Source organism: Fusarium pseudograminearum, chromosome 3 (assembly GCF_000303195.2).
Source record: "Fusarium pseudograminearum CS3096 chromosome 3, whole genome shotgun sequence".
Classification (NCBI taxonomy): Eukaryota; Fungi; Ascomycota; class Sordariomycetes; order Hypocreales; family Nectriaceae; genus Fusarium; species Fusarium pseudograminearum.
The window spans coordinates 149430-163077 of NC_031953.1; the positions used below are offsets into that span (position 1 = coordinate 149430).

The following is a 13648-nucleotide window of genomic DNA, read 5'->3' on the forward strand; positions in this document are numbered from 1 at the left end:
GCCATGTGGGTTAAGGCCCTTTATATTATACTTGAAACGTTATTATCTGGGGCCGTTCTCGATCTAGAGTCTGTGATAGTGGTTGCATCATGCAGGCATTATCTGCAGTGATAGCATCATATACCAACCCCATTAACCCCGCAAACGCTACCGGAATAAGAGAACTACTTTACGATGCAAGTTTTTGTCTGTATGTTTTAGGAATGTCGATAAAGATGTCTTGAAAAGATTAACAATCTTGCGTTTCTTTAGTGTGTGTGCCTGCGTTAGGACTTTCCGGATTGGGATGCGTCCGATGTATTCGGTGAGCTCGAGGTTTCATCTGATGTATCCAAGCGCTGAAACGGGCAGGTACTTATAGAAAACATGTCCACGTGGTTTAATCCATTGCTACTTTAGATAGACGACTCAACAATTACTAAGACGCCACTGCATGTTTGGGTAACAATTTGCCTCTTTAACAGTAACTATTGCGCGCAGAGAGAAATGAACAGATGGTGTAAATCATTGAAACTCTTGTAAAACCACTATGTTTCCACTCCAACAGACCAATCCTAGCCTTGAGCCCAGAATTGGAGGTATCTTTGCACTGTAAGCCAAGCAAAAAGGCCCGATTTGGCTGTCTGTAGTTGCACTATTGTCAACCTAGGACTCAACGTTCCATCCAGCTCCCTTATCATCATCGTTCCAAACACTGATTCAGTCTGATCCAGTATGAGAATGTCTGAGAATGTCGAGACTGGTCGTCTGCTATCTATCTGAGATCCACACTTGATAAATGTGCAGACTGATACTGTCCCATTAATGCTGCACGGTACTTGCAGATTGACCCGTCTTGGAATAATAAGCAGTCTCGGAGACATCTGCCACCGTAGCAACTGAGTGGTAGACCTTTGGTGCAAGGTTGAACACTAGGCCAGGATGAGCCACAAATAGACAAAAGACTGCCACGACAATCAACCTGTGCAATGACATTAGTGCAAGTCAAAAGAGTTTCAATTAATTAATAGACTTACACTCCCTCCAGTGCAATGAAGAGGTCTTCATGCTTGATCAGCTCTCCCTGGTAACCTTCTTTGAGCTCATCGGCGCGAAAGATACAGCGAGCCAGGGTAGTCAGCACCGCAATAGCAAGGAAGGCAAAGAACAGTTTGTCCCTTGACCCAAGAGTTCTGGACTTCTTATGTCCAAGATACCTAATCATGTAGTCGGCAAACAAGACACTGAATGCCACAAGCATAATAACTTGTAGAATGAGACCTGCCATGGCCACGTCGACTCCCACCTGGCTAGCTCCCGATGAAGACGCGGACAAGCCTCCACCGGTGCCTTGTAAAATGAGAGAAACGATATCCATTGGAACGAATACCCAGGCAAAGTACTTTGTTGGAAAGCGAGCAAGGCTTGGACCATAGTGTTCGATGCTAGTGCAAGTTTAGAAGCTGACGATTACTAAGATCAGATGCAACTTACCTTTGACCAAGGGTAACGTAGATAGCTGCACAATAAAAGACAGGCGCTTGGGTGATGGCAACTACAACAAGTCAGCAACATCTCCAAACAACCTGCGACTAAATAACGAACTGATTTGGGTGATAAACGCGCCGAAGCTCCATGGATTCACCCACAGAAGAATACGTGCGACATAACCAACCACCTCATGAGTGCAGCTCAAAATCATGCACCACATAAACCAAGGTGTTTTCCATCGTAGGCCGAGATAGGCGTGCGCGATAGTCGCGATTGTAAACAGGGCCGCAAACGATATATTGGCAGCGAGGGAAGGTCGGTAGCCATATACGCTCATTTCAATTGTACAAAGCTGAGTGACTGGGTTAGTTCCAGGTACCCTGATGCTAATGATGCAGCGAACATCTATGAGATGCCATATCTAATAGGTGAACATACGTCCAAAGTACAGTTGGCCTTTGGCCCAAACACGACGAAATCCCCAGTATCATTCATGTTGTCGGAATGTGTTTGCGATGTCGAAGCAGATAATGAGAATAAAGGTACTGTGCAGGATAACTGAATGCCAGATGATATTTGTGATGATTGTCTGGTTACGGTTGGCATTTTATAACCTTTGTCGATCGACACAACAATGCCTCTTTCGCATTCGCATGGAAGCTCCGACACACAGAGATACTATTTACTATTTATTCGTTTCGCGCTAACAACCCGAAGGATCATTTCTTGTCAGCAGTAGTGAAACAAGGATTCTCCAGGGAGCAGATCCATGAGACCTTATCACCAAGATACTCTCAAACGTAGATGTACACAGACGTATCATTGGCTATCTGGTTTTGACAGGTTGGTACGAACGTGGCTGAGTGGTAGCCAAGAGACTGATGAGTTCCAACATCAGGGATAGATCAGTGGTTTAGCACCAACTTACAAAATCCAATGCAAACGTACATGGTCATGGAGGAAGAGTTCCCTGGCCGTGGCGATGCTAAGTAAAATAGCCAGGATCAACAGAGCTTCGTAGGTACAGGTTAGCTTTGCGAAACAACCAATCTCTGTGGGCAATTCTCCACGACAAGGCCAAAGAGGATCGCACTCTTGCAGGGCTGAGAGGATACTTGTCCCTTGATACAATGTCAAATGTAGTCTCTCATTTGTACCTTGCAGTAGAACCTGACCAGCCATTCACCAGCCATTAAACCGCCATGTGAGACAAAGCTTCTTTCTATACGTCTCTTATATAAAAGGACAGATCGACTACGTGGTCAATGAATATTTTTGAGGGACTCCTGGTAATTGGAGTACTTGAGAAATAAACAAACAGACCTGTAGGATCTACCATAACATGAAGACAGAGATGATCAAGTGTCGTGCTCCTACTGTAGATCAAATCCATAGCCAGTTAAAAATGAATCACACCAATGAGACCTAGTAAGGTCAATGCGCTAGCAACCCCTGCAATCGCTAGATATTCTAACTATGTTGAGTTAGCCATGCGGTGCAGCCAATCAACAGTGCTAACACTAACTCGCAAGGATCCAAAGCCTGAATAATAAGCTTAACTAACTGAGGTTCTGACACAAACAAAGGATGCGCGTGGGGATAGACGACCAATTTGCCTTGAAGTACAGAGTATGCCTTACCATGATCCAGTCTAAGCTGTTCTGAATGTGTTATCCTGTCGAAGACTTCATTGCCTGACACTGATGCTAACCTTTAATCTTTTTTCTTGAATATTAAATAATGACAGTAAAGGTGTGTAAATATTATACAGCAACACCTCAATTTGGGTGCCATTCTCCGAGCAAGAAGGTGTCATCATGTGAGAAGGCAAACTCTTTCTCGTCCTTTTCCAGCAAACCAGCCATCGACAAGGCCATCTGCAAACCCATTTGTCTGCCTACTTGACGGATTATCCCAGCCACCCACAGCCTTTGATCTCTAGGCGAGGTTCTTTGAATAGCTGCAAAGAACAGAGGCCAGAGAAGTAGAAAGCCTCCAGGTGCTGGCGTGTTGTCAAAGCACCTGGATTCTGGATGGCGCATGGCTACACCATCCTGGCGTCGGCGTCCCAAGTGATATGCGGCACTATAACAAATCTCATCCGCCATTCTCCTCAATATTGTGAAAGAACTATGTAACATTTCCTTCTGTTCTTGACTACCATGCTTGAGTGTAGCAATGATAATCGACTCGTGGATGAGCAGTCGCGCGTTGCGATACGAGTTCCATATGTATGCAATCCATGGATCATTGTAGATATCATACTGGAGATCACATCTACTTGAAGGGACCCCATCTGGACCGATAGATCGATATGATTTGTACTCCCAGATAGGCGGTAGCTCCTCTGCCCATTGCTCCATCATTCTATCAAGTGGCATGAGACTTTGGGAAATGAGCTTAGGGTCAGTGATGCCTAAATATTTCAGCTTAGCGCGAGTACTAGCCAGGCCTTCATTGATCTGTGAAAGTCTATTCACAGGAATATATGCTTCTGGCTGGTGTGGTTCGGCCCATTGTGACCATTTTGATACCTCGAAAGGGAAAGGTTCCTGCAACTGATGGCATGTGGTGATCTGACAAGGAGTCAGTACGTGCATGCAATACCGGAGATATAGACTTACCATGTTGCGTCGCATCTGCATAAATAGCTTCACACCAGCCGGCGATCGAAACTGCTCTGGACCACGCATCTCAATACATCGCGCCGCCGCAATGATATGTTGACTAAACGTGTCCATTGAACTGGTATCTGGGAGTGCAATTGTCTAGCACTGTTAGCGTCTGTTATCAGAATTCAATCCAGCGCACAAGTTGCTCACCTCGAACGTTCCCATTAACAAGACTGCTCCAAGTGTTTCATCTGAAACTCTTTGAACCGGATCTTGAAGAGCATGTTGCAGGTGAACAATCGCATTCTGGTAAAGTCGAAATGACTCAGAGCGCCACTCGGCAACATTGCCTGCGTTGGAAAGGGCGGCAAATCCAGCCGCTGCGACAACTGTACTGAGCAGCCCAAATGCAGACTCCTCTTTCATCAAGACTGGAAGGTATTCGTGATTATATCCCAGTGAAAATGAGTCGCTCCCACCTGAGATACCGAAAACGTACTGTCGCATGAAAAAGGTCGTGGCTCTGTCTCTTGCTGGGGGTGACAGGGGTCGCTTCCACGTCTCCGGGTCTGTAGAACTTCCAGCCATTGGTGTTGCAACAGTCAAGCCATCATTTCTAACAATCCTTCTTGCCATATCTGAGGCAGTTTGGTGGCGGAAAAAAAAACCAATATTGGATGGACCTGGACACGTCCATCCCGCGGTCTTGCAATTCGTGCATGTAGGTGTCGCTCCATCGCACTCGTTGGAAGTAAGTACAACTACCATTCCTAATTAAGAGGTCCGGTCTTACCTTGACTTTTCTCTTCCTGCACACCGCACAGCCGCGACTCGGACGTCCTGTATTGACCATGCTTTCTGTCTAGGCAATGTTGTGAGGTGAAGTTGGTATCTGGACGTTTCCTAGGATGCAACCTGAATAATGATAGCGCAGGCGGAGCATTGATGTTCCGCTCCATGTCATCTGTTCCTGCTATGTTTGCACTACTTCCCATGTTGAAGCTCCCGATAGATAATCAATTATATACATAACGTTAAATATATTATACTGAGCGACTCTATAACATAACAACTTTACTTTAGTGCATTTCAGTGATAGGCAGGAATATAACTACATATGGGTAACGAGATTATCACAGTGCAGGGTAGTAACCATCACTTTTAATTGTTTTTTTTTTAACTGTAAGCCGGAGCCCTAGTCTTCTCGATATCTTCAAAATTCTCAACAAAGGATCCGCAGTAACTATCACAAAACGTTAAGAGAGTGATTTAAAATATATCGATAAGAATTAATTAATATCTATAACTGTCATAGAATAGTCCCAGACTCGCAAGATAGTAGGCGTAAGAGTATCTCGTGCTCAGTTGCACCGTCCAAATCCACGTTGGCTAGAAGTTGGGTTAGCATGAATGGTCGAGAGAAACAAGGGGTGAATGAACTTACCATCCAGATCCACAATGGGATGATGTACCGCACCAACCTGCAGCGCTGCAGCATTGGCCATCAAAAGGACCACCGGCACAGGTCAGACCAGCCTTGCTACCACAAGAGCCATCCGTAGTGGGAATGTTCTTGGTGAGACAGCCGCTGGAGGCACCCTTCTGGCAGCCCTGTCCGCAGTGCGATCCCGTGCTTCCACAGTAACCATTGGCAGAACAACAGTTTCCAAGACCAGAGCCAGCACAAGTTCTACCGTTCCTTGAACCACACTCGGAGTCGGCAGAGATACCAGGGCAAAGACCGTAGGCAAGCTGACATCCCGTGCGACAAAAGTCATCTCCCTTTCCACAGTATCCGTGCTGAGAACAGCAGTCACCATACTCACTACCCTTGCAAGTCTTTCCGTTCTTACCACAGCTTCCGTCGGTAGAAATGTTGTCAGAGCCGGCGTTGCAAGTACCGAATTTCGATTGGCAGCCTGCTTCACAGTGGTTTGTCTTACCGCAGTACCCCTGAGCAGAACAGCAATCACCGTAAGTGCTTCCCTTGCAAGTCTTGCCATTCTTGCCACAGTAGCCATCGGTAGAGATGTTGCTCGCTTCGCTGTTGCAAGTGCCAAACTTGGATTGACAGCCAGCATCACAGTGAGAAGTCTTGCCACACCAGTCGCCAATGGAACAGCAGTCACCGAAAGAGCTGCCTTTGCAGGTCTTTCCATTGAAGCCGCCGCATCGGCCATCGGTAGAGACCTTGCCTGCATCAGCATTGCAGGTGCCGAACTCAGACTGACAGCCTGCTTCACAATGGTTTGTCTTGCCACAGTACCCTTGTGCAGAGCAGCAATCTCCATAAGTGCTTCCCTTGCAGGTCTTACCATTCTTGCCGCAATGCCCATCCGTAGAGATGTTGGTCTCGGCGTCACAATCTCCGAACTTGGACTGGCAACCAGCAGAACAGAAGCCATCGCCCTTGCCGCAGTAGCCATCAGCAGAACAGCAATCTCCCCATGAGCTACCTTTGCAGATCTTGCCATTCTTTCCACAAGAGCCGTCAGTTGAGACATTTCCAGCATCGGTCAAAGTGCAGTTGCCAAAGCCATTCTGGCAGCCAGCACCACAGAAGTCTTCATCACCACCGCACCATCCTGTGCTAGAGCAGCAATCGCCGAAGCCAGAGCCGGGGCAGATCTTGCCGTTCGCGCCACACTGTCCGTTGGCAGTGATGTTTGAAGGAGGACCGCATGTACCAAAGTCGGGGAGGCAGTCATTGCCACAGTGGGCGGTGGAGTTACCGCACCAGCCTTGCAGCGAGCAGCAACCTCCAAAGGTACTTCCGCCACAGACGAACTTGTTGTCACCACCACAAGAACCGTCTGGAGAGACACTTCCAGGGCCAAGAGGCTTTTCAGGAGCTGGTGCAGCAGCATTGCAGTTACCAGCAATAGATTGGCTAGTAGAGTGTGAGCATACGGCAAAATAACAGAGAGAGACGCCATTTACCATCCGTCGCCACAGAACTTGCTGGACCGACCGCATTTACCATCTTTAGAGCAGCAAGCACCCCAGACAGGACTGCAGACGAAGCCCGTGCTTCCACCACAAGTTCCATCAGGAGTTACCTCGCCGGTCTGCCATGGTGATAAAGTGACAGTTGCAGATTGGGCTGCAGCAAGGGCAGGTAAAAGCCAGACAAGTCCAAAGGCCTTCATTGTCAACAAAGAGAGTAGAAGAACGGACAATGTGTATAATGAGTGTCGATGCTGATAGGACGGTGATATGGAGAACCTGTTGTATATGTTTTATACATTCCCTACGCACTTTACCAAGAACCCGAGTAATCCATTCTCTGCCGCTTCATCCGTGCTTTTCGAAGGATCGTCCTCATCTGATCAAGTCTTCTTGGCATACAAGTTCCGACCCACAGTGCCGGAGAACTTTTTTATCATCCCGTTTCTCGTATGGCTGACATTGACATTTCCCCTGTATCGGGTGATCCATTTGCGATCTTTTCCACAAGTTCCTGTAGGGAGACACTAAGAGGTTAATTTGTTAATTTGCGCTGTGACATCCATCCCTCCGCTTGGTCCCATAATAAACTCCACTAGGATCGAGATCAGGAACGCCTCGATCGTTGGGTTGGTTATGCAACGTTACAAAAGTATATGCTTTAAGGTTATTTGGAACGATCACAGGGTAGCAAACCGAATTTAATGGGCAATATGCTATAGTACCAAACGAATTCAAGCAGAAGGATACTCTATGTGCGTTATCAAGATATGAATGATCCTTTAGACAATGACAGCATAGATAATTTGGAGAAACTAACAGCAAGAAGACAATTTGTATTTGCACAGCCTGCCTCGGTTGGCCAGAACAAATAGACAGCAAAACTCGTCCGCGTATTCCAAAATCAAGACCCTTGACAGAAGAATCCTTCATTGAAAAATCTTTGTTCCTTGCATATCTACCCCTGCTCAGAACCGCCACATGCAACGGGCAATTAGCGACGGCCCGCTTCATCCTACAGCGACGCTAGACCCAGTGTTCCGGTCGTAGCAAGCGGGACGGGCTTGCGCTAAACACGAAAACAACATGGATGCAGATCCTAAGCTTGACTTTAGTCGGCTGGTGCCCGGACGGTTCTTTTTACACCTCCCGATGCCCAGCCGGGCTCGGCAATGTTGGGGGCGACGGACATCTTCACTGACTAGTTGTGCCTGGTAAAGCTCATGGGCCGATTGTCTAGTGCCTTGGCTATGTCCATATTCCTACGCTGGTATCGCTGACTCCGGAAGGATTATTGTACCATGTAAGTCCGCTGCCGAGGCAGTGCTATTGTCAGGCTTGCCATTTCTAGTAGAATATGCGGGAAAATAGAGTGTAAACGAAATTATCCATCATGTAAGCACGGAATTCGATAACCGTTCAATTTCATCCCATGTGCGCTAGGAATACATCTTATGAGCGTTTGGTAACTAGATGTCACAGCGTAATACTTATAGTCTGTGTCTTGCCCACGTCTTAGAGCATCAATAATATCAACAGCCACTCAATCAGCTTTGTTTACTATTGGGTAGTTGGCAGAATGATGTTGAGACTATCGAGCATCGCCTTCGTGGCGTTTGCTTTATGCTTGTTATGTCTTGTCGACTTTAGCAATGGTGATGCGACAAACCACCCTCACAGCAGTCACTCCCGCATGCATCGCCGCTCCAACGTTATCAGTAAGACTGCCCTTCCAACCAGCTCTTCAATTTTAATCATGAGGAGACACTTGTACTGACTTCTACCAAAGCCAAAGCACCCGCGTGGGCCAAGAAGATCATACCCGGTGCAGCCCACCAGAACCCTGCCAAGGCTCCCCCAAACCCGACTGAAGATCTTGAATTGTCGATTGACAAGTCCACCAACCTTGATCAGTACTACGAGAACTCCAAGAATGCTTCCGAGTCCTCTGCTGGTGTTACTCCCAACAAGTCTCACCACTCCCGTCGATCTCTGGAGAAGCGTGGCAGTGGTGCCTTGTATTGCAAAGACGGTCCTTGTGCTGACGACAGGCAAGTCACTGTAAAACAATAAACCATGCACAACCTAACGATTATTAGCTGCTGTGGCCCTGAGGGCATTTGTGGTTATGGACCCGACTTTTGTGGCGATGGCTGCACTTCCAACTGTGATGCTGTCGCCATGTGTGGAGAGTACAGTGAAGATGGTGACATGCCCTGCGGTATGAACCTATGCTGCTCTTCTTCCGGTTGGTGCGGTGTAAGTATTGAATGACCCTGCTACTACCTGGTTTTAGCTAATTCATCTTAGACCACTGAGGTTTTCTGTGACAACGCCGATCCTCTTCACAAGACTCTACCCTGTCAAGCTGGCTACGGATCCTGCAACATTGCTTCGTCTCCTTCATGCGCAAAAGGTGGTGGTAGCACAAACGGAAGAACCATTGGTTACTACCAATCATGGAACGTCCGCACACGCAAGTGTGATACCAAGACCCCTAAGCAACTTGACACGACTGGATTCACTCATCTCTTCTACTCATTCGCTTTCATCGACCCCACCTCCTTCAAGATTACCCCCGCCCACGACGATGATGTCAAGCAGATGCGCGAGTTCACCGGCCTATCCAAGGGTGGTAAGCTTCAAACTTGGATCGCCATTGGCGGTTTCGATATGAGCGACGAGGATAAGCCTACCCATACAACTTGGAGTGACATGGTATCTACCAAGGCGAACCGAGCTGCTTTCATCGAGTCTGTTCGTGACTACATGGACGAGTATGGTTTCCAGGGTGTTGACCTTGACTGGGAGTACCCTGGCGAGCCCAAGCGTGGTGGCCGAAAGCTTGCTGACACTCGAAACTTCTCCATGTTGCTACGCGAGATGCGTGCTGCTTACGGTGATAAGTACGGTATCAGCTTGACCTTGGCACCTGACTACTGGTATCTTCGATGGTTCGATGCTAAGGCTATGGAGCCTTATGTGGATTTCTTTGGATTTATGGCCTACGGTAAGTTAACATTTTCCTCATATTTTTGCTGGCACTAACACGGTATTAGATCTTCACGGTTTCTGGGATGAGGATGTTCGAACTCTCGGAAAGATCATCCGTGGTCAGGCCGATATTCGTGAGATTGGCAACAACACCATTCCTCTCTGGTTTGACGGTCTTGATCCCAAGAAGATCAACTTTGGTCTTGCTATGTATGGCCGTGGCTATACCGTCGCCGACAAGAGCTGTAACGGACTCGGATGCTCCTTCGTTGGTCCCAGCGAGAAGGGTGAGTGTACTGATTCCGACGGTGTCATGTCTCTTGGCGAGATTAAGAACCTCATCAAGAACAAGGGTGTCAAGTCAATTTACCTTGAGGAGGCCATGATGAAACAGATCTCTTGGGATGACCAATGGATCGGATACGACGGTAAGTCACAGTCTTGGAGTATTCACAACTGTTGCTGATTCATACAGACGAGGAGACCTTTGCTGCGAAGAAGGCTTGGGCAGATGGCTACTGTTTTGGAGGTACCATGGTCTGGAGTATTGACTTCCAAGCCAGCTCGTAAGTTGCCCATCAGACACAACCAAGCTTCAAATGCTAACAGATCATCCTACAGTGGCGGTGGTCTTGGCGGTGGCACTGGCAATGCCAACACCGGAAACGACGGTTCGGATTTCCCTGATATCGGGTCCGGTAGTGGCAGTCATCTAACACACAAGCAAGTGATCGATAAGCTCATGGAAGAGGAGATGCCCGACTGTTTCACCGACAAGGCATACAAGGATATCAAGGACAAGGGCAAGTTCTGGTACGACTCTGGTGCTGAGCAATGGACCGACAAGTACATCAGCGCCCAGAAGGACCACTCCCAGTGGGCGCAGAACTTGTACCGTGACATCTTCAAGAATGAGGTTACTGCGGCCGACTTTGCTTGCTTCCAGCCCGGAGAGGAATGCAACTTTGGAAAGTCATGTGGTAAGTTTCGCTCGTGAATATTCTTAAAATATTTACTAACATGCTTGGCAGCCGACTTCAACAAGAAGGGTAAAGGTGGTCTTTACTACATGTTCTTATCGCTGCAGAACTTCTTCAACTGGTATTCGCAGTTCATTCAAGAGTTTGATCAGAGCATGAGCTATTCAGCTGGCAACGTCAGTGTCATTCGAAAGGGTCTCAGCATTGGCGAAAGCAACCCTAGTGCCTCGATCGACATTCTGAGTATCCTTGCTGCAGCTTTCACCATTGCCAGTGGCCCTGCTGCGCCTATTGCCCCTCTTGGAGGTGCTTTCGCTGGTCTCGGTGGTCTCATGTCCATGTACAGTGCTACCACAGGCGACGACGTCACAGTTGGCAATGATGCTATCGATGCCGAGGGCTCAGCCTCTGCTGCCATTAGCAACGTGCGAAAGGCTGGTATTGACTCAGCAAAGAAGCTCATTGCTGCTGTTTTTGGCAAGCAAGGTCACCCACAGAGTGACATTCCCGAGGCCATGCTTGTTGGAGACGCCAAGTACAAGAATCCTGTCGTGAGGGTCTTTGGCTGGGGAGGCTGGGTGCGTGACAGTGCTCTTGGTGGTCTTGAGGAGCTTGTCACTGGCATGCGAAGTAACATGGACAAGGCATTACTGTGGCAGATGGCCAGGGCCTGGAGAGGTCTTTATGTTGTTGTCCGAGATGACTTGCCCAAGCACAAGTGTATCAACCCCAACAACGCCTGGGATGATGAGAAGGGACGTTGCCTCGATATTCTCGCCTGGTATCCCAAGACAGACAAGAAGACGTTCGGTGGCAACAAGGATATCGAATTCGCCTGGAACTCATGGGGCATGGACAAGCTGGGAACTCTACGCAACGCTGTCGCTTGCTGGGAGAACAATGGCGGCAAGATCGGCTCGCCCAAGACAAGCATTGGATCTCTCACCAGCTCAAGCCCTTACGACTCCCCCTGTTTCTTCGCTATGCCTGTCCTGAAGGGCAACTACAGCGACATCAGTCTAGGTTCTCTGTGGCTCGCTGGAGACTTTGCAGGCCAGGAAGGACAGGCTGGAAAGCTTTGGCCCAAGAGTCGATGTAAGGCATACAACCGGGATATGCATTATCTCAAGAGATACAGTAAGGATTGTTCTGATCTCGATGTAGAGGGAGATCTTGCTTAGGATGTAACTTGAAAGTTTAATATTTATACCAATTCTCTCTTTAGTTCAAGTATAATAATGTGTGTTGGCGAATTATCCTTCTTAGAAAGAAAGTGATGCTCCCAACCGTAGTAGAGCAGAAATTGACCAGTAGGCCAGGTATAGTAATAAAGGCACCTAGATACTCAAGGCAATAAAAGTTGCGAGAGCCACCGTGCTCAAACCCATAATACTCAGTGGTCGACCTGTTACCGGCGCTGCACTCTTTTCTTCTGTTGAGTAAATGACCACCTGCGACATGTTCATACCAGTATCCTTAAGCCGACGATTGAAGTAGGCATCGAAACTATCCGATCCAGAGGCTTTGTAGCGGTCCATATATTCATCTGGTAATTCGCACCAAAGAACGCAATCGAGCCAGAGGTTGACAGAATTTGGGGAGCAAATCTCGGACATTCCCCCGTATGAGTCGTTGGTCATAGGAATCCATACTGTTGGTACATCATCGCCAAGAGATGGGCGTCGACTTGGTAGTTGATGTGTATCGCATTCTCTGGTCGCAATGTCGGTAAGATTGAGAAGGGAGGTATTAGATGACATGTTGAAGAGCTCAGGTGGTATGTTGACAATGCAATTGGTGTTCAGGGATGTCAATGAGAAGAGTGATAGTCAAGTGATTACACAATGTGCCGCAATATATATGATGAGATACTGAATCTTGATTAGGAATTAAGCAGATAGGTGTCAATTTATCAGACCTGCGATAACCTTATTTTCTACTTTAAATTATCTACAGAATGGCATACTGCCCTAAATAGGATGATACCGAATGACATCACAGCCAAGCAGTAAAACCAAGGCAATAGCTCTTGGCTTCAGCTATGCCTCTCTGAGATCGACATAAAACACTACTAATAATAAAATGTGACAACTGAAGAGGGTCAGCTGAAAGCATGGATGTGGGCATGGGGACAAAGGGTGGGAATGATCGACATTGAATTGACTGATGCCAAGGATGAAAACTGGCATCAATAGAAGGATCCAATACCTTGCAACAAAAGCCCCAACTATTACTATGAGGGAATGTGATATATGAAATACGAAGGATGGCTATTGTTTGATATAATTTAAATCATTACATTCGGGATGGATAATTCATATCTTTATCACACTTGTCATAAGCATATTGAAAGATTCTTTTTTTTAGCAACGTAAAGATACCTTGATACTTGACAGCCCTGGCCTTGATCTTGTCTGGCGCTGTAGTGACTATTGATTTGTTTCTTTAAATTATATAAAATAGATAAAATTAATATAAGTATAATATATAGCTATAAATTAAGGTACTATTTACTAAATATAAAGTACTATAATGTGTTTAATAAGCGAGCTGCCTAGATAAATAAGCCGCTTAAAAATCCCTTACTTTATATTTATACTATCTAATTAATTAGTTTTTAATTACCTAATATATTATAGTCTTTAA

The 13648-nt window shown here is 46.9% G+C and overlaps 5 protein-coding genes across 5 annotated transcripts, besides 1 other annotated feature; 1 reads left to right on the forward strand and 4 right to left on the reverse strand.

Moving 5' to 3' along the window:
* Window positions 1–801: 801 nt before the first annotated feature.
* FPSE_12221 (uncharacterized protein) lies at window positions 802–1965 on the reverse strand (the record flags this gene model as incomplete). Its single annotated transcript, XM_009265338.1, has 5 exons — window positions 802–961; window positions 1017–1424; window positions 1474–1534; window positions 1585–1822; window positions 1909–1965. 5 exons carry the CDS (start codon window positions 1963–1965, stop codon window positions 802–804), a joined length of 924 nt encoding a protein of 307 aa, XP_009263613.1.
* Window positions 1966–3248: 1283 nt separating this feature from the next.
* On the reverse strand, window positions 3249–4670 carry FPSE_12222 (uncharacterized protein; the record flags this gene model as incomplete). Its single annotated transcript, XM_009265339.1, has 3 exons — window positions 3249–4046; window positions 4095–4238; window positions 4293–4670. The coding sequence occupies 3 exons, from the start codon at window positions 4668–4670 to the stop codon at window positions 3249–3251; spliced, it is 1320 nt and encodes a 439-aa protein (XP_009263614.1).
* Window positions 4671–5258: 588 nt separating this feature from the next.
* On the reverse strand, window positions 5259–7231 carry FPSE_12223 (uncharacterized protein; the record flags this gene model as incomplete). Its single annotated transcript, XM_009265340.1, has 3 exons — window positions 5259–5325; window positions 5527–6972; window positions 7023–7231. 3 exons carry the CDS (start codon window positions 7229–7231, stop codon window positions 5259–5261), a joined length of 1722 nt encoding a protein of 573 aa, XP_009263615.1.
* Window positions 7232–8607: 1376 nt separating this feature from the next.
* On the forward strand, window positions 8608–12183 carry FPSE_12224 (uncharacterized protein; the record flags this gene model as incomplete). The annotated part of the gene is made up of 8 exons (XM_009265341.1): window positions 8608–8746; window positions 8818–9046; window positions 9128–9287; window positions 9339–10038; window positions 10088–10450; window positions 10498–10588; window positions 10644–11002; window positions 11054–12183. 8 exons carry the CDS (start codon window positions 8608–8610, stop codon window positions 12181–12183), a joined length of 3171 nt encoding a protein of 1056 aa, XP_009263616.1.
* Window positions 12184–12339: 156 nt separating this feature from the next.
* Window positions 12340–12762, reverse strand: FPSE_12225 (uncharacterized protein; the record flags this gene model as incomplete). The annotated part of the gene is made up of 1 exon (XM_009265342.1): window positions 12340–12762. The coding sequence occupies one exon, from the start codon at window positions 12760–12762 to the stop codon at window positions 12340–12342; it is 423 nt and encodes a 140-aa protein (XP_009263617.1).
* Window positions 12763–13446: 684 nt separating this feature from the next.
* Window positions 13447–13492: a repeat region.
* The last annotated feature ends 156 nt before the right edge of the window (window positions 13493–13648 follow it).